We start from the raw sequence: 18,850 nt of genomic DNA, 5'->3' as shown, positions 1-18,850 counted from the left end.
CAAGGGGAAGAGAAATTTCCTGTCCTCAGTGATCAGACCATGGTGGATGGCTGGCCCTGCTCGTTTGGGAGAAAATTCAACACGTCCTAGGCCTGTGACTAAAATGAAGAGAATTGCCCAGTTTGTCTTGAACAATAATTGGAGTTAACCTGATACCCAGCATGCAGTTGAGAGGAAATTTATCATCCATGTGTGTGGGATACTTCAGTTAGTAAAGTTGGAGGCTGCTCCAAGGTGGTGATTTTTTCTTTTATACGTGGAGTTTCTAAAGTGCGACCCTGCGATGTGGAGACCAGCAAAGTAGCTCAGTTTGACAGACGAGAGGTTTTCAGGAACAGAACCATCTGTTGTACTATTAAATTCTGAAGATTTGTGCGATACCAGAAATCTGTAAAAAGGGAAAGACTGAAAGGAAAAATCCTGCTTCAGGTGTCATTTGAAGATTGTGGCAAGAATTGGCCTTACTGTTGGTGTTTGGAGAAGGAGAAAGGTAGAATCTAACCTTATACCATCATGATCTGGGGATGTTCTGTTAAGTGGCTGCGTAGCTGCCTAATGTAAGTATATTATCATGTCAATTTGCTTGAGCGGTTTCTGAGCTAAACATCAGAAGTTTGAAAATACTTAGTGAATGTAATGTCACTGGTGTTTTGACGTGGATTATGCATCTTTTAAAGATGGGCTGTTTTTTCTGTCTCCTTGTGTCCATCCTGATCACATTTCTTATTACCTGATGGTATAAGGTAATAAGAAATGTTATTACCTTACCAGGTGTGAGAACAACATGGGTTAGTTTTCAATTTTTACTTTTTCTTCCACCCACCTCTGACACAGCTGATCATAGGAAGAGAGGGAGATTCACATGTACAGCTGTGACATCCTAGATGTGGGAAACATCTAAAAATCAAAACTTGTTACTTCAATCACACAGAAGCACGCACACAAGTGCGCATATCACACTGCGCACGCATATCACACTGCGCACGCACACACACTTTGAAGGTTTCACTACATTGTGAAAACAAATTACTGGCATGAGACAGTTTGGAAGTGACTATTAGATATACTTTATCTGCGCACATTGTATACTGAATTTGTCAAGTTTGCTTATATATATATACTATCTCTCCTTTTCCACATCCTTTTTCTGATTTTCTCTTCTCTCCTCTCCTCTCCCTCCCCCCTGCCCCCCCAACCGCCAGATATCCCTCACATGTCTCAGAGGATGGGCTAGATGGGTTGCTGCTTGATAGGCTGCAGGGAGAAGCACAAGAGCAACCAGATAGGACCCCCACACCCAAATCTGGGGCAATGCTGCCAAGATCAGGAACGCAGTGGAGTGGGGATTGAAGTGGTGTCCCTGCACCTCACGTTGACCCTTATGCTTACTTGTATTTACCAGAAATAGTATATCAGTAATGTACTCTTCTTTCTCTACTGCTTCTGCCCCCACTTCTGGATTGTCCAACTTGTCACACAAAATCTGTGGAACATTTAATATCATAGATTTAGTATATTTAATAAAGACACTGTTATCTTGTGAATGTACCTTTTTTCTGTTTGGAATCCAGATTCTTTATTTTTAAATAAATGATAAATAGAGCAATTACACATTCTTTGGATTGTGGAAAAAAAAATTCCAGGATTTTCTCAAGGAATTAAATTTACAATCATTTACATTGTGATATTGCACTCGGACATTAATTTTCTCACAGCGATGTATAAAGATATACCGAATGGGACGGTAGGATATTTTGCAGAGCACAGTGAAATAGGAGGTTTTCTAGTAAGTGAGAAAGCTGTCAAATCCCCTGAGCATTGTAGACAGGAGTGAGTTATGTGCGCTGCTGTGCACCTGGCATAGATTGCCCTCCTCCTGAAAGGTTTTGTGAGCTATGTCTTGTTACTTGTTGTGCTGTCCTTAGCCATCTGCTGTGAAGGTTTTACAGAATAAAAATAACACTGAAGCAGAACAACAGTATTCAAAACCATCTCCCCGTGACACTAGGCCAGTTCTATCACACTGTCTTTGGAAGCCATGGAAAAGCATGTTATAGTGAGAGACTTATTACACAGAGTGTGCTTTTTTTTTTAATGCGTTTGAGGGTAATTTCTAAGCATTGAGTGTCGTGTCCAATGCTGCCTTATATTCCCAATGTGTGACAGGCTACTTGATCAGAATTGTAGAATAGCTTTGCAGCAGCTGACATTGTGCACATGCTGCTGTTTCATGTTTTGTTTTGCATATGTGCTGAGGTGTCGGTTTCCCTATTGAACTGAAGAATTGTCTGTGGCACTTGTGAGACCTCACTTGTCCCAGCATCTGTTCCACTGGAGCATTAGTGGTTCAAAGTTAGGGGTTGGAGACTTGAAGTTTTTGCTGTGGAGTTGATTTTGGAGCTGGGCAGGGTATGAATGCTGTGTCACAAGGCAACAAGCCCAGTTGTTTCCAGAAACCTGGATTTTTTTTTCAAATATTTTATTTTAAGGGAGTCCATGGAAGTGAAGAATGGATAGATTAGCTGCAGGGCATAGTGTGGTGGGAAGCAGGCTTGATTTCCCTCGGTCAGCTGAGTTCCTGATCTTGGTCTTGTCGCAGTGGAGAGTTGCCAGGCAGGATCCAGGCACTTCTAAACTCAGCAGGAAGAAAAATGAAAGAGTGGCCTTTGCCTCTCGTAGGTCCTTAATAGAAGCTAGTTCTGAGTGCCATTAGCAGTGTCCTGAGAAGCAGGTAGTAAACCAGCCATCATGATTGCAGGGTCTGAGTAGTTAAGTAAAGTTGGGGAGAGGATGTAAAATGAAGGTGATTTTTTTTTTTAAATGGCCATCTACCGTGGAAAAAAGTTCGGTGTATGTCGAGCAATAAATTTTAATTCTGCAGTGCCACCGTGTTGAGCTTTAATCTCTTCTGTATCTTTACTACCTGCCTGAGGTTCTCAACTATTGAATAAAATAGTTATTTCACATGATAGAACATAATTCTGTTTAGTCATTCAAAACATTTTTGTGACAGCCTACAACAGAAAAATGTTAAAATGATTCTCCCGATAAGTTAGTAGTTTGTGTGGTGCTGAGCCATCGGGATCAGAGCGGCCCAGGTTTGATCTCTGTTCTTGTACTGTTAGTTGATTTGAGTCATGGAATATTTGGCCATGGTTCCTGCCGCTGATAGCAATCCAGTCAAAATTTGCTGCAAAATGTGTGTGGATGAATGTTGAGTGAGGTCGGATTAGGGTTGGCTGTGATTTTCCTCCCCCAGCCCAGTAGTTGAACAGCTTGCCATCATTGACTGTTTAGGCTGATGCAAGGAATGACTAGTGGGATGAGGCACTAGAGGACTGCTGGTACCAAGTTTGGGTCAGTGCCTTCAGGCTGCTATTTGTGGTCCTCTTTTGTAAAGCTCCGTGCTACATAATCTGTGCATTTAAGTAAATTATTAGCATTTCTCTGAACAATTGTGCAACTGTGGTAGGTTGTGACGAGGAAGAGAATGCTATTGACAGACAGTGAGCTTCATGTCCTGACAGACAGTGTTTTCTTCAACAAGTTCCTATTGTCGCTCTGCTGCTTAACTCTTGTCTAAACTATGTGCAAATTGGCTGCTGAATTTGCTTGCATAAAAATGGTGACTACACTACGAAAGTAATTCATTGGTCATGAAGTGCCTGAGCAGTGCCGAGGTACTATATAAATGCGATCTCGCTCCCCACTGCTATCACCCTGTAGGCAAGGTTGGTGTGCACCCTGGATTCTAGTCATAGCTTTAAAAAAAAATGTAAGAAAGCTTTAAGCATTTGAATGTCTGCACATGAAGGTTGCAGCTATTTTGGATGATGCCCCCACGACATGATGATAAACAATGTATGGACATTGGTCTGGGAAAGGAGGCATAATAGGACTGGTACGTCACTCATTTGCCTACAAGGGTTCAACCTTCAAAGTTTCCATCTGAAGAAAAATATATTTTTATTATATTTTCTCCCTAACCCCCAGGCCATTTCCTTATTCATATATTTTTGGTTATCTGGGCACTGTTTCCCATCAGAACTGGTAAGCAGAAACATGCTGTTTCACTAAACCAAGTAAAATTTAGGGGTCGTTCAACTCTTGCCTCCCTTGCCGATCTCTTCTGGTAGTTGAAATAGTAGCATTGAGTAAGATTGAAGTGCAGCTCGTCTGCTCACTCTTGGTTGGAAATGGGCCGTATTGAAAGAGAGAGACTTCAAAATTAAATTACCCTGTATGCATTCACATAGTGCAAACATAAATATGATGATCCATAATTCTATTATTGATTGTAATTTTCTTTGCTGTACAGGAAGTTTATGGTACATTACCTTTTTGTTTTTTATGTTCTAGGTGATGCATTTTGCCATAATTTATTCTTTTTTTGTTGATTGCAGGTCCCGTGCTTTACCAAAATTGAAAGAATCTCGTTCCCATGAATCTCTGCTGAGTCCTGGCAGTGCGGTTGAGTCTTTGGAATTAAGCATGGAGCAGGATGTCTTTGTTAAACCTTTGCACAGTAGCATCCTGGGGCAGGACTTCTGCTTTGAGGTACTGTTTCATCACCTAACTGGACTCTAACTGTGATAGGAAGAGTGCCTTTTTTACAGGGCTATCCTAATGACCTCAGGATTGAGGTGTTGCGTGTGATCTGTTCGGGTCATGGGTAGATTATGAAATGAGAGGGTTGTCCTATGAGGAGAGATTGAGTTGAATGGGCCTATACTCTCTGGAGTTTAGAAGAATGAGAGGTGATCTCATTGAAATATATAAGATTCTGAGAGGGCTAGACAGGGTAGATGCTGAGAGTCTGTTTCCCCTGGCTGGAGAGTCTAGAACTAGGGGGCATAGTCCCAGGATAAGAGGTTGGACATTTAAGACTGAGATGAGGAGGAATTTCTTCACTCAGAAGGTTGTGAATCTTTGGAATTCTCTATCCCAGAGGGCTGTGGATGATCAGTCGTTGAGTATATTCAAGACTGAGATCGATAGATTTTTGGACTCTGGGGATCGGGCGGGAAAGTGAAGTTGTGGTCGAAGATCAGCCATGATCTTATTGAATGGCGGAGCAGGCTCGAGGGGCCATTTGACCTACTCCTGCTCCTATTTCTTATGTTCTTATTATCATCAGGCTGCAGGCACAGGTGATTTATATTCCCCATAGTTAGGAGCTTCATTTATTTTTTAATCGACTAGTGGTGACTGAGCATCCTGTAAAAGCTAAATGTAATGTTTTAAATCAAGTCAGACTTTATAGGATAACATCAGTCGGACAGACTGTTCAGAAGGGATGATGCAATGTATCTGCTTCTAGGAGCTGCAGTATAATGTGCCATTGATGATGGGATATGGAGTGACTGTTAGGATTTTTCCCACAGGAATGAGTAGAAAATTGAACAGGGAGTTGTCCTGCTCTTGCCTGCCTCCTGGTGGCTACTTCCTGAGCTGCATTGCCAGAGGCCACATGCAGATCTTACACACAGCCACAGAAGATGTTTAGGGAGAGAAGACCAGGGAAAGTGTGACATTTCTGAAAAGGCTACTCTTAAAATGTAATATACGATTGATAGATGTTGACTGGAATCCAACATTGACTGGGAGCTTGCACACACATCACAACAGCAAAGATTGTTTCATAGCAGTTAGGGATTTTCATTCTCATTAAGCTGAGCGAAGGCTGTAGAATGTGATGCTGAAAAATGCCCTTAACAATCACTTCCTCTGCTTTTTATAAATTCATTTTCATTCTTCTGTTTTTGGTTTCCTATCTCTGAATCATACCCTGGCCAGTGAACTGGTCACTGATAAGTTTATCACGATCACTGTCCTTCACCACACCCAGCTGGCTTCAACTTGACAGATATCAGGAACATACTCTGCAAGCAGGAATCCATTTTGTACCCTTCTGTGGCACATCATTTGGATGCACATATGGGCTGCACTCTGGACTGTCATTTGTAACTGTATTTAAGCTGCGCAGTTACACTTGAGCAGCTGACAGGTGCCAAGCAACACTGGCCCCCTCTACGAACTACTGTCGGATGCAATTATCGCCTGTTTTTTGAAAAGTAAGAATTATCTTGTCAGCTTTATTATCTGGTTTTACTTCATGTCAAAATAGCCTGTCACAGTGATATTTAAGGAATGTGATTCATGCCTATTTATTCAGAAATCTTTACCATGTCCCTAACTTAATGATAAATCTAACAACTTTCATTGGGAAGATTTGATGTTTGAAAATTCTGTTGAATTGACCATGTGTTGGTGCTTCAGCAGGCTGCGTTGCGAAATGGGACGACACAAGTTTGTGCTGGTGATTCACTGTTACTGATGATTGGTGATTCATTGTTACTGATTGAGGATTCACTGTTTTCGGGAGGGAGGAAGGGGGCCTGAGCGAAGGAAGGGCACTTCCCCATAGGAGAGGGGAGACCTAATACTTGGTCTTCAATTGAAGATTGGGATTTTCAGAGGGAATTATTTGCGCTGAGGAGACCTAAATTAGAGGCCTTTGAGGACTAAGTGCCTTAAGTGTGGTCCTGCTAACTGCATGGTCCTCTCAAGAAGGCAACACTGCAAATTGTATAAGCTAAATATGGAAGTTTTGATTTTATTTTAACTTGCAGAACGCCTTCCCCTTCTTCAGAGGTAGTCTAGGGCAACTGAGAGACAAAAACCACCCGATCTTAAGCAGGAAATAAGGTTTTGTTTGGAACAAATTAAACCAGATAGGAAAGATTTGGGCCTTCTCCATTTTTGCGGTTAACCTCCATCTGAGATATTCAATTAAATATTCTTCACAAAGCTATTTTAAATAGAATGAATCCCTGCTATTTCTTTCAATTTGGAAAACGTACAGATGTGAACGTGAGATTTTTTTTTAAGAAAACAGATGGAATTGATGGCTAAAAGGCTCATCTAATCAGACTTGGCTCATCTAACCAGGAGTGCCTGAAAAGAATGGGATCAGAAAACCGTGAAGGTAGTCATGAGAGAAATGGCTTTGTTGTAGGTGGGTGAGGTCTGACTCCTCCAGTTTCTCAATCTTCGTCTGTAACTGAGACTGAGAACAGTCCTGATGCAGAATTCCACTGCATGGGTGAAATGTTGTTGACATCACTGTAGTATCTCCTTTATTTGGATGAAATTTGCTGGAGGTACAACATAAGGAAGAAAAGGCTAGGCATGCCAGGAAACCAGATTTTATTACTGCTTGAAACCAGTTTAAATATTCCTTATGGACTGAAAAATCCAAGCTGTTTGTGCAACCTCATTAAATCCGGAAGGAAGTTCTTCATAAGAATCCTTCAGCCAGGAGCCTATACATTTCAATACATATTTTTAATGGAAAATTGTTCTGGTAATTGTTTGTGTCTTTTTAAAGATAGGGTGGTAGGTTCTTAATGCGCTGTGTACAGTATTGGTTAACTGAAATGGCGTAAAGACAACCAGCAAGCTGTGTTGCATTGCCTATATTTCCCAAAGGGTCTGATTAAAGCCTTGACCTTTCCTGTCTGACCCCTTGGATTCAAAGAACTCAAAAAGATTGGTGTGAGAACAGAAGGTGTGCTGCCGACCGAACAAGGAGCTGATAAACAGACTGTCCCTGGGGGAGGGAGGGTGAGAGAGTTACACAGACAGGACAGCACAAAGAAGAGTAAAAACAAATGCAGGCAGACAGAAGAAGGAAAATGGAGAAAAACTGAACAGAAGGCCAAATGACTGCGCGATAAAGAAAGCAATAAAGCAAGGAAGCAGAGGGAAGTAAAAAGGAAAGTGGCAGAGGTATCTCAGCCGATCTAACAGCTGCAGGATATTCAGAGGCAGGCATTAAATCATCCTTCTTTTAGGAGCTGGGAGTGATCATACAGCTATCATTTCACCAAACTGTCCATAAACAAACCCATGTTAAATCCGAAAATTTAATGTGATGCTCGGACTGGGATAAAAATTTCAAAAGGCTAAATAATAGGTACATAGAGTTAAGACAATGTAAGAGAGTTCCTTTTAGGCCTTTCTTATTTGCTGTTTAGGAAAGGGAATTTGGACCAGCTGAGTGACTCCTGAGATTTTATTTGAAAACTGCTGTGACTGTATTTTAAAACACAAGTAACCTCACATTCACGATCAGGCTTAATTGTAGTATCTGCCTCAAGAGTGACTGGATTTGCAACCTGTCAGACTATAAATCTTCCATTTCAAACCATTAAATATATTGAGTGAGTGAGGCGATGCATACAGAATTCACATGCATTATGTTTTTGCAGCAGATAATTTAATTAGTTTGCAAATTCTGAAGCAGTTCGACCTCAAACCATTTTTTCCCTTTCCATTTGTGTCCTCCCTGGCCCCTCCCTCCCAATATGTTACTGTTCGTTACCAGAGAGTGCAGGCAGGTGACCTGCTCCCAGAGCTCTGTGTTTAACCGAACAATAGGAGGTACCATGTTTGCGTGCATGGGTGGGTGTTGTGGTGTTCTTTGTGATGTGCCCGAGAGTTGTAGAGGTTCTCGAGTGATGCATTTTCATTCTCTGGTGGTAATTCCCTTTGATGTTTTTTAAACACAAAACCAAATTTCCTTCATTGGGTTGTGACCCGCTCCCTTATGGCTGGCCAGAAGTTAGGATTTTGCCACGTAGAAAATTTGAGCACAAATAAACAAATTTTTGAGACCATGACTGAGCATGCCGATGCACCACAAACTGCACTCTCGTGCAACTCAAATTCTTAACTAACCGACTCATAGCAACATCACTGAAACTCTTGACGCCTTTGTTTTCCCCCCTCCCTCCCCCTCCCAATTTTATCTGTCCTTCCTTGAAGACATTAATTCCTGCTGGGGTACATTTCAGGAGAGATTGATTTTCCACGTGTTCCTGATCCCAGGACTCTCCACTAACTACTCTGGGTGAGATGAACAAACTCATACTGACTGGGGATTGTGCCTGGTCTTTTCCAGGACTGCGCAAGGACTGTATCAAAGCAGAGAATGAATTTACACACAGAGGCAGCAAGCAAGCAAGCATGTATTTTATTCATTTTTACAGAACATATTTTAATGAGTTTTTTTAATTTGAGAGAGAATTTTTTTTATTAATTTACATTTGGTGCCAGCTTGGATCAGTCGTAGCACCCTTGCCTCTAAGTCAGAAAGCCCTGGGTTCAAATCCTACTCCAGAGACTTGGGTACTTAATCTAGATAACCTGGTGTTGTAAGATTCCTTACATTAATCTAGATTGGCATTTCAGTATAGTACTGAAGGACTGCTGCATTGTTGGAGATGCCATCTGTTGGATGAGGCATTAAACGGAGGCCTCAGGTAAAAAGGTCCCATGGCACAACTCAAAGAAAAGCAGGGGAGTTGTTCTGGCCAACATTTACCCCTTAACCAACGCCACAAAAAAAAATTAAATGGGGTTGTCTGTTTGTGGGACCTTGCTGTGAACAAATTGGCTGCCAGATTTGTCCACATAACAACAGTGACTACACTTCAAACATAACTCATTGGCTGTAAAATATTTTGAGATATTCTGTGGACATGAAAGGTGCTGTATAAATGCTCGGTTTTTTTAATGATTGAATTATTTTTGTGCGATGGGATAATAAAAGATTGTATTAATAGCAGGAAGCCTTTCTGTCATTCCAGGTTTTAAAATGTTTCTTTTTTTGTCGAGTTTCTCCCCATCTCTCCTGAAGTTGTTGACTCCTGCTGGGCTGTGGTTTCACAAACGCTGGCTCTCATTCAGTGTCTCATTCACATGGTCATTTGTGATGTGCGAACCACACGGTGAGCCAGTCGAATGTGAGCTGAAATACTCATTCAGAGGCTGTCTCCACCAACTGAGCCATCAGGCTAGTGCTGTTGTGTTGTGAATTCCAGAGAAAATGCTGTTTCCGAGCCATGTGTGGAATGGTGCTGCAATATATGCAAGATGCACACAGCACTGCGCAGAGTCCCCTCGTCTGACCTTGAACAAATAAGTGATTAATTATTCTCCTCAGTCCAGAAATGATTGCACTTCTTGCGCAGTACCTTTCTTGAATGAACTTTCCTGCCCTCGTTAGCAGACAGTCTGTAGGGAATGCCATGAGTGACAGTAAGTGACATGAAACCGCTGGAGATCGAGCCATATTAGCATATTCAGTCAGTACCTCTGTGGTGCACTCTGGCTGGGCCTGAAGTCAAACCAGGCAATGTTGCTTTACATTAGCATAATGAACTTTCAGAAGATTGATATTTGTTTGCATTCCTCTGATTTCTAAAGTCTTCAAAATTTCTTAAAATGTGGTTCGTATTTCAGACCAAATTTCGGGAAAAAAGCACTTTAGTGGCCCCCCATCACTGCGCTCCCCCATTTACACATCCAAACAACCCCATTGTCCATTATGAGTTGACAAATATAGCAGCAGCTCCTAAGATCCATGGAAGAAATGGGTCTCCTCTGCTGCTGAAGCAAGATAAATTAATACGGTTTATATTGCTAACTACAGCCGATGGTGATTGCAGTTTTTAAACACAAAAGTGTTTTTGAGGCGTCCTCATTTAAAGAGTAAGCATAACCATCGCTGCAGCATTGCCCACCTTCGCCCCTACCTCAGACCCTCCACTGCTGAAACTCATCCTCTAGCCTCGATCTCTCTGATGTCCTCCTCAAGGGCCGCTCATCCTTTACCCTTCATAAACTCCAACTAGTCCAAAGTGCAGCTGCCCACATTCTGTCCCACACCAAGTCCTGCGTGCCATTCACCTCATTTCTCACTGCCTTACATTGGCTCCCAGTGCCCTAGCACATGAAATTTAAAATTCTCATCTTCAAATCCCTCCATGGCCTCATCTCACCATAACTCTGCAACCTCTTCCAGCCTTCTATACCCTCCTACATCTTTTAGTCCTCTGACTCTCTGGCGTTTTTTGCTTTCCACCCCTCCCTTCTTCAGCCCATCTTTAGTGGCAGAGCCTCCAGACAACTTTACCCTCTGGAACTCTCTCGCTAAGCATCAGTCTTTCATCTTCTCTCCAATTCTAAAAACCTCAAAATCCATCTTTCCTACCAAGTTTTCACTTGTTTCTTCCAATCTCTCCCACCATTGCTTGGTGCCCATTCCCTTATCTACTCCTATTTCTTCTAATTCCCTCCGCCCGCCCCTCCCCCCCCCATAAAGAACTTTGAGACGTTATAAATGCAAGTTGTTGCTATCTTCCTTGAATTGTTGCTGGAATTTTTCCTGCATTTCCTTGATACTATTCCATGTATTACCCCATGTGGAAAGTGAACACAAACAGTGGAAATTGTTCTGATATTTCACTAGATAGTGAAGTTGAGCAGTTATTCTGCTGTTGGGCCTGGTTTCCAAAGTCACGGGGTGTAGCAATGGAAAAAATAATCTGCATTGGTGGTAGGGTGGATGAGCAGTCGTGCAGAGTTGGAGGAGTAAAAGGTGTATGGAATCATAGACAGTTATGGCATAGAAGGAGGCCATTCGGCCCATCATATCTGTGCCGGATGAAAAAGAGCTTTCCATCTTAATCCCAATTTCCAGCACTTGATCCGTAGCCCTGTAACTTACGGCACTTCAAGTGCACATCCAAGAACTTCTTAAATGAGTTGAGGGTTTCTGCCTCTGCCACCCTTTCAGGCAGTGAGTTCCAGACCCCCACCTCCCTCTGGATGGAAAGAAATTTTCCTCAGCTCCCCTCTAATCCTTCTACCAATTACTTTAAACCTATGCTCCCTGTTAACTGACCCCCTCTGCTAAGGAAAATAGGTCCTCCCTATCCACTCGATCTAATCCAGTCATAATTTTATATACCTCAATTAAATCTCCCCTCAGCCTCTTTTGTTTCAAAGAAAACAACCCCAGCCTATCCAATCTTTTCTCATAGCTAAAATTCTCCAGCCCTGGCAACATCCTCGTAAATCTCCTCTGTACCCTCTCTAGTGCAATCACATCTTTCCTGTAATGTGGTGATCATAACTGTACGCAGTATTCAAGCTGTGGTCTAACTAGTGTTTTATACAGTTCCAGCATAACCTCCCTGCTCTTATATTCTGTGCCTCGGCTAATAAAGGAAAGTATCTCGTATGCCTTTTTAACCACCATATCTACATGTCCTGCTACCTTCAGGGATCTGTGTACTCCATTGCCATGTTTGCCCTCCCAAAATGCATTACCTCACGCTTCTCTGGATTGAATTCCATTTGCCACTTTTCTGCCCACCTGACCAGTCCATTGATATCTTCCTGCAGTCGATAGCTTTCCTCCTCACTATCAACCACATGCCCAATTTTTGTATTGTCGGCAAACTTCTTGATCCAGCTCCCCACATTCAAGTCCAAATTATTAATATATACCACAAAAAGCAAGGGACCTCGTACCGAGCCTTGAGGAACCGCACTGGAAACAGCCTTCCAGTTGAAAAACACCCATCAACCACTACGCTTTGCTTCCTGCCACTGAGACAATTTTGGATCCAACTGGCCACTTTCCCTTGGACCCCATGGGCTTTTACTTTTTTGACCAGTCTGCCATGTGGGACCTTGTCAAAAGCCTTGCTAAAATCCATATTCACTACATCAAACGCATTACCCTCATCGACCCTCCTTGTTACCTCCTCAAAAAATTCAATCAAGTTAGTCAGACACGACCTTCCCGTAACAAATCCATGCTGACTGTCCTTGATTAACCGGTGCCTTTCTAAATGATGATTCATGCTGTCCCTCAGAATTGATTCCAATAATTTGCCCACCACCGAGGTTAGACTTACTGGCCTGTAATTACTCGGTCTATCTCTTTTTCCCTTCTTAAACAACGGTACAACATTAAATGTCTTCCAATCCTCCAGCGCCACGTCTGTAGCCAGGGAGGATTGGAAAATGATGGTGAGAGCCTCCGCTATTTCCTCCCTTGCTTCTCTTAACAGCCTGGGATACATTTCATCTGGGCCTGGCGATTTATCTACTTTCAAAGATGCTAATTCCCTTAATACTTCCTCTCTCACTATGTTTATCCCATCCAATATTTCACACTCCTCCTCCTTAACTACAATGTCTGCATTTTCCTTCTTTTTTGTGAAGACAGACGCAAAGTATTCATTTAGAACCATACCCACGTCTTATTTTTTTTATTCGTTCATGGGATGTGGGCATCGCTGGCGAGGCCAGCATTTATTGCCCATCCCTAATTGTCCTTGAGAAGGTGGTGGTGTGACGCCTTCTTGAACTGCTGCAGTCCGTGTGGTGAAGGTTCTCCCACAGTGCTGTTAGAAAGGGAGTTGCAGGATTTTGACCCAACGGCGATATATTTCCAAGTCAGGATGTTTTGTGACTTGGAGGGGAACGTGCAGGTGGTGTTGTTCCCATGTGCCCTTGTCCTTCTAGGTGGTAGATGTCGCGGGTTTGAGAGGTGCTGTCGAAGAAGCCTTGACGAGTTGCTGCAGTGCATCCTGTGGATGGTACACGCTGCAGCCACTGTACGCCGGTGGTGAAGGGAGTGAATGTTTAGGGTGGTGGATTGGGGTGCCAATCAAGCAGGCTGCTTTGTCCTGGATGGTGTTGAGCTTCTTGAATGTTGTTGGAGCTGCACTCATCCAGGCAAGTGGAGAGTATTCCATCACAGTCCTGACTTGTCCCTTGTAGATGGTGGAAAGGCTTTGGGGAGTCAGGAGGTGAGTCACTCGCCGCAGAATACCCAGCCTCTGGCCTGCTCTTGTAGCCACAGTATTTATATGGCTGGTCCAGTTCAGTTTCTGGTCAATGGTGACCTCCAGGATGTTGATGGTGGGAGATTTAGCGATGGTAATGCCGTTGAATGTCAAGAGGAGGTGGTTAGACTCTCTCGTTGGAGATGGTCATTGCCTGGCACTTGTCTGGCGTGAATGTTACTTGCCACTTATCAGCCCATGCCTGGATGTTGTCCAGGTCTTGCTGTATGCGGGCATGGACTGCTTCATTATCTGAGGGGTTGCAAATGGAACTGAACACTGTAATCATCAGCGAACATCCCCATTTCTGACCTTATGATGGAGGGAAGGTCATTGATGAAGCAGCTGAAGATAGTTGGGCCTAGGACATTGACCTGAGGAACTCCTGCAGCAATGTGCTGGGGCTGAAATGATTGGCCTCCAACAACCACTACCATCTTCCTTTGTGCTAGGTATGACTCCAACCACATGAGAGTTTTCCCCCTGATTCCTCCACACACAGGTTTCTAATAGGCCCTACTCTTTATTTATTCTCTTGCTCTTTATGTATTTATAAAACATCTTTGGGTTTTCCTTGATTTTACTTGCCAGTATTTTTTCATGCCCTCTCTTTGCTTTCCTAATTTCCTTTTTAATTTCACCCCTGCACTTTCTATACTCCGATCGGCTTTCTGCAGTATTGAGCTCTCGGTATCTGACGTAAGTTTCCCTTTTTTGCTGTATCCTACCCTGTAATGCTGCTTGTCATCCAGGGGGCTCTTGATTTGGCAGTCCCAACTTTTTTCTTTGTGGGGACACGTTTGTTCTGAACCCTCACAATCTCTCCCGTGAATGCCTCCCACTGCTCTGACACTAATTTACCTTCAAGTAGCTGTTTCCAGTCCATTTTTGCTAAATAACTTCTCAGCTTAGTAAAATTGAAGACTCGGACACATGCCTGGGGAAGATCAACCAGCTTGGGAAGAGAGGTAGGAGCACAAGAAGACAATGGAAAATTGCAATATAGGTGACTGATCAGATGTGGTCAAAGAGGTTAGCTCAAGGTCGAGCAGAATGCCAAGGTTGTGTTACCATCTGGTTCAGTGTGAGGACGGGCAGGGAGCTGGAGGCTGACTCAAAGGCTTGGGATTTGTCCTGGTGTGAAAGAATGGCCATCTTTAAAAAGGGGCTGGACAGTGACTTGGCATGTTGAACAGCATGTCACAATAAGATCTCACGTATTTCTGAAATGTCTCTTTTTCTTAATATGTTTAGCGTGTTATTGAGGCCGTGCTTATTTTACATATACAATGTTAATAATACCCTATGTCAATAATTTGCTCCTTCACTGTAGACACTCGGGGAAAATGATAGATTTGGATCTTTTATTTAATTGGATTTTCTGTCTTCAGCAATACCAGATTTAGCCAATACCAGTGGTAATGGAGGACTGCAGTTCAAAGTTTTAATGTAATAATAGCATGTGAGCATTCATTTAAATAGTTTATTAGTATTCATGTGGAAACCTAGTTTGCTGACTCGGGCAGTTATGCTTCATTTAAGTTAGGACACCGATGCTGAGGGTGACCATACCTCCGCTGTTAATGGAGGCAGTGCTTGTGACACAGTCATGAAGAGGCTCTCTCTTCCCACCCCGCCCCCCCCCCGGCTCCCGGCCCTCCCAGCCAAAGACATAGTTTGTTCCTGTGCTGCTGCTGCGACACTACCTGCAGTAAACAATCAGGTGCAACTGGATGCTGCATACTGTCCTTTAGTCCTGCCTGCAAGGAGGTTCAAACTCAGCCACGTCATCTTGGTGCTGTTTGAACTTTCCCCTGACATTGGAGAAGGTCCGTGGTGGGAACTCTATTGCATTCGAACCTTTTAAAGAACTGCACATGTGCAATCTTGTTCCGAAATCCACCCTGTAAAGCAGTGGGGTGAATTTCGAGCACCAGCTGCCCTAACACATTCAGAACAGTTTCCAGTCAAAGTGGTTTACAATATAAATACACTAGAATTCAATTATTGGCTTGTGTTTTAAGAGCATGTTTTTTTAATAGTAATAGCCAGTGGTGACGAACCTTATTTAAAGTTTGAATGAGCATGCATGTTAACTAGCAACTTGCTGCACCAGAGCACACAGTATGAGATCTGAGCTGATTAACACACGAGCCGACAGCCAAGACCGCAATTAACCACGTCATTTTCCCCCACATTGCATTTCAGACCCTTAAGCCACAGTATGATCATTCAGCCAGCTCTCTGTGCCTCCTTTCCAGCATAGACTGGGTACATTCATGCACACCAGTCACAATACATTCAATTAATCAGTAGTCCCTCCCAATTTCAATTCAGGCCCAATTTGGCACTGTGTATGTTAATTTAATTAGAAGCTGGCTCAGATCATTCAAAGGCAGTAACTCCCTGTTGGTGAAACTACCTATTCTATACTGCAGGGGGAGTCAATCAACAAGCAGGAGAAACGCATGGAGGTGGGAAAGGCATGGAAACAAATTGTCTCTCTCCAAACCTGCTGCATCGATCCCAGCTGCAGCTCAAGCTGGCTCCTTTTGGCATATGTCAGAAAAGGAATTAAAAAGAGGCGGGGGGGGATGGTTAACGCATGCAGATTCCCAATCCCATTGAGGTTTAACAGTCTTTGAATTTTGCCAGAAGGAATGACCCAAAGTGCATTCCACTAAAACCAACAACACTCAAGAAGCTCGACACCATCCAGGACAAAGCAGCCCGCTTGATTGGCACCCCATCCACCACCCGAAACATTCACTCCCTTCACCACCGGCGCACCGTAGCTGCAGTGTGTACCATCCACAGGATGCACTGCAGCAAGTCGCCAAGGCTTCTTCGACAGCGTCTCCCAAACCCGCGACCTCTACCACCTAGAAGGACAAGGGCAGCAGGCACATGGGAACAACACCACCTGCACGTTCCCCTCCAAGTCACACACCATCCCGACTTGGAAATATATCGCCGTTCCTTCTTCGTCGCTGGGTCAAAATCCTGGAATTCCCTACCTATCAGCACTGTGGGAGAACCTTCACCACACAGACTGCAGCGGTTCAAGAAGGCAGCTCACCACCGCTGTCTCAAGGGCAATTAGGGATGGGCAATAAATGCTGGCCTTGCCAGAGAAGCCCACATCCCATGAACGAATAAAAAAAGATTGTAGTGCAGTGAGGATTTGGATTCAGCTCTTGTTTCCTACTGTGTGAGGTTTACATTTCTGTCTCCAAAAAGAATACTTTAATTAAAAATTTCAAGTACAAAACTAATTTCAAGGATCTTCCAAATTTGTTCCAATCAGTTACATCTAAATTGAGTTTTAGTTAAAAATTACACAGGATGAGATATTTCATACTGTTGGATGTCATTTTCTTCTTTGAATTCAGGGATGTTGACTGGCCAGTAAGCAACTGATGTAAGCAGTAGGTCTGGGTTTAAACAGGATTTTTTGCAAGTAATAGCAGTACCATTCTGAGCAGAGACAAACACATGGCAACTTTACTTGGTAAGGATTTGGATCCCACCAGGAGCTGGTTAATCTAATTTGCATTCAGTTGGATTTGGCTTCAGTTGCTTTGCCTTGTTTTGTCAGTCAGATTAATTCTTTCCTTCTGACTCTGGGTTACAGCACAGAGTGTAAGTGTAAGTCAAACTCCTAATCCTCTTATGGTTACTTGCATGATTTATATAGAACAGTGTTGCCTTAGTACACAGCGCATGATTCTCTAACATTCCTGTATGTGCATGGAATGCCTTCAGCCTGACTTTCTGGGATTCACTATCCAATGGCAGACTATAGACAGTCCACACTGAACTGGTTTTATTTTAAACTGCCTTTATTCTTGTATGCAACATGTAGAAACAGCCCCATTTCGGTTTTCTCCTTGCATTCTGGCATGCTCGGGCATAACTTGGCTCATTTTGTATTACAGGTTACATACACAGGAGGAAGTAAATGCTTTAGCTGCTCATCTGTGGCAGAGAGAGATAAGTGGATGGAGAACCTTCGGAGAACAGTGCAACCAAACAAGGTAACTACATTTAAGCAAGAACATATTAATGAGCTGCATTAAACTAGTTTGTTGTTCTTTTAATTAGTAAAGAAACTTGGTAACTGGGTTATCACATCTAGCTTGTTACAGTTTGGATTTTAACCAAGCCAGCAGGAAGCAGTGTTGAGATTATTACCAGTAAGAGCAAGTTAACAGCATGATGTCTAGTGTTTACCAGGTTTTATTATCAGTAAGTGACTTTGACACTATTCAAGGCATTCTGCTTTAGTGAGGTACTGATTCGAGGGGTTGGATGTCCTATGATGAAGTGATTCCCTTTTATATCTCATCCATAAAGTTTATCAAGAATCTCCTACCAGTGAGGAAAAACCTGTTGTCGGAGTGATCCACACTCCATGAATAAAGGTTTGAAACCCAGGAGTCAGATCAACTTGACAGATTTTATTGGCCAGCCCACAAATAATACAAGCAAAGCTACAAGTCTACGCACTCATCCATAGGAGACTTATCGGGGGCCAGGAGCTCACCGGTCGAGGTTGTTCCTAACGAGGAGTTCACCTGATAGAAGGTTTCACTACATATTTATACCTTTTTTGGACCTCACCTATTTGTACAGTTTCTTTGTCAGCAACTGTCACTCATCCTGATTTAGCAGACATCACATGACTGGTTTCGGCATGAATCTGTGTGAGGGTCTAACCACCTCCCCTTGTCATTCAACGGCATTACCATCACCGAATCCCCCACCATCAACATCCTGGGGGTCACCATTGACCAGAAACTTAACTGGACCAGCCCCATAAATACTGTGGCTACAAGAGCAGGTCAGAGGCTGGGTATTCTGCGGCGAGTGACTCACCTCCTGACTCCACAAAGCCTTTCCTCCATCTACAAGGCACAAGTCAGGAGTGTGATGGAATACTCTCCACTTGCCTAGATGAGTGCAGCTCATACAACACTCAAGAAGCTCGACACCGTCCAGGACAAAGCAGCCCGCTTGTTTGGTACCCCATCCACCACCCTAAACATTCACTCCCTTCACCACCGGCGCACAGTGGCTGCAGTGTGTACCATCCACAGGATGCACTGCAGCAACTTGCCAAGGCTTCTTTGACAGCACCT

At 43.2% G+C, this 18,850-nt stretch overlaps 1 protein-coding gene across 8 annotated transcripts in view; it reads left to right on the top strand.

Annotated features, from left to right (window-relative positions):
• Positions 1–18,850, top strand: part of rasal2 (RAS protein activator like 2) — a 323,907-nt gene that overhangs the window by 265,241 nt on the left and 39,816 nt on the right. For all 8 annotated transcript variants that reach the window (XM_067990763.1, XM_067990764.1, XM_067990760.1 and 5 more), the window contains 2 exons: positions 4,404–4,557; positions 17,648–17,746. In XM_067990763.1, the coding sequence (XP_067846864.1) occupies positions 4,404–4,557; positions 17,648–17,746 (253 nt within the window). The remainder of the gene's footprint in view (positions 1–4,403; positions 4,558–17,647; positions 17,747–18,850) is intronic.

This window comes from Heptranchias perlo, chromosome 9 (assembly GCF_035084215.1).
Source record: "Heptranchias perlo isolate sHepPer1 chromosome 9, sHepPer1.hap1, whole genome shotgun sequence".
NCBI classification, from domain to species: Eukaryota; Metazoa; Chordata; class Chondrichthyes; order Hexanchiformes; family Hexanchidae; genus Heptranchias; species Heptranchias perlo.
Note: the sequence above shows the minus strand (reverse complement) of the source record. Positions and strands in the feature narration are given on the sequence as shown.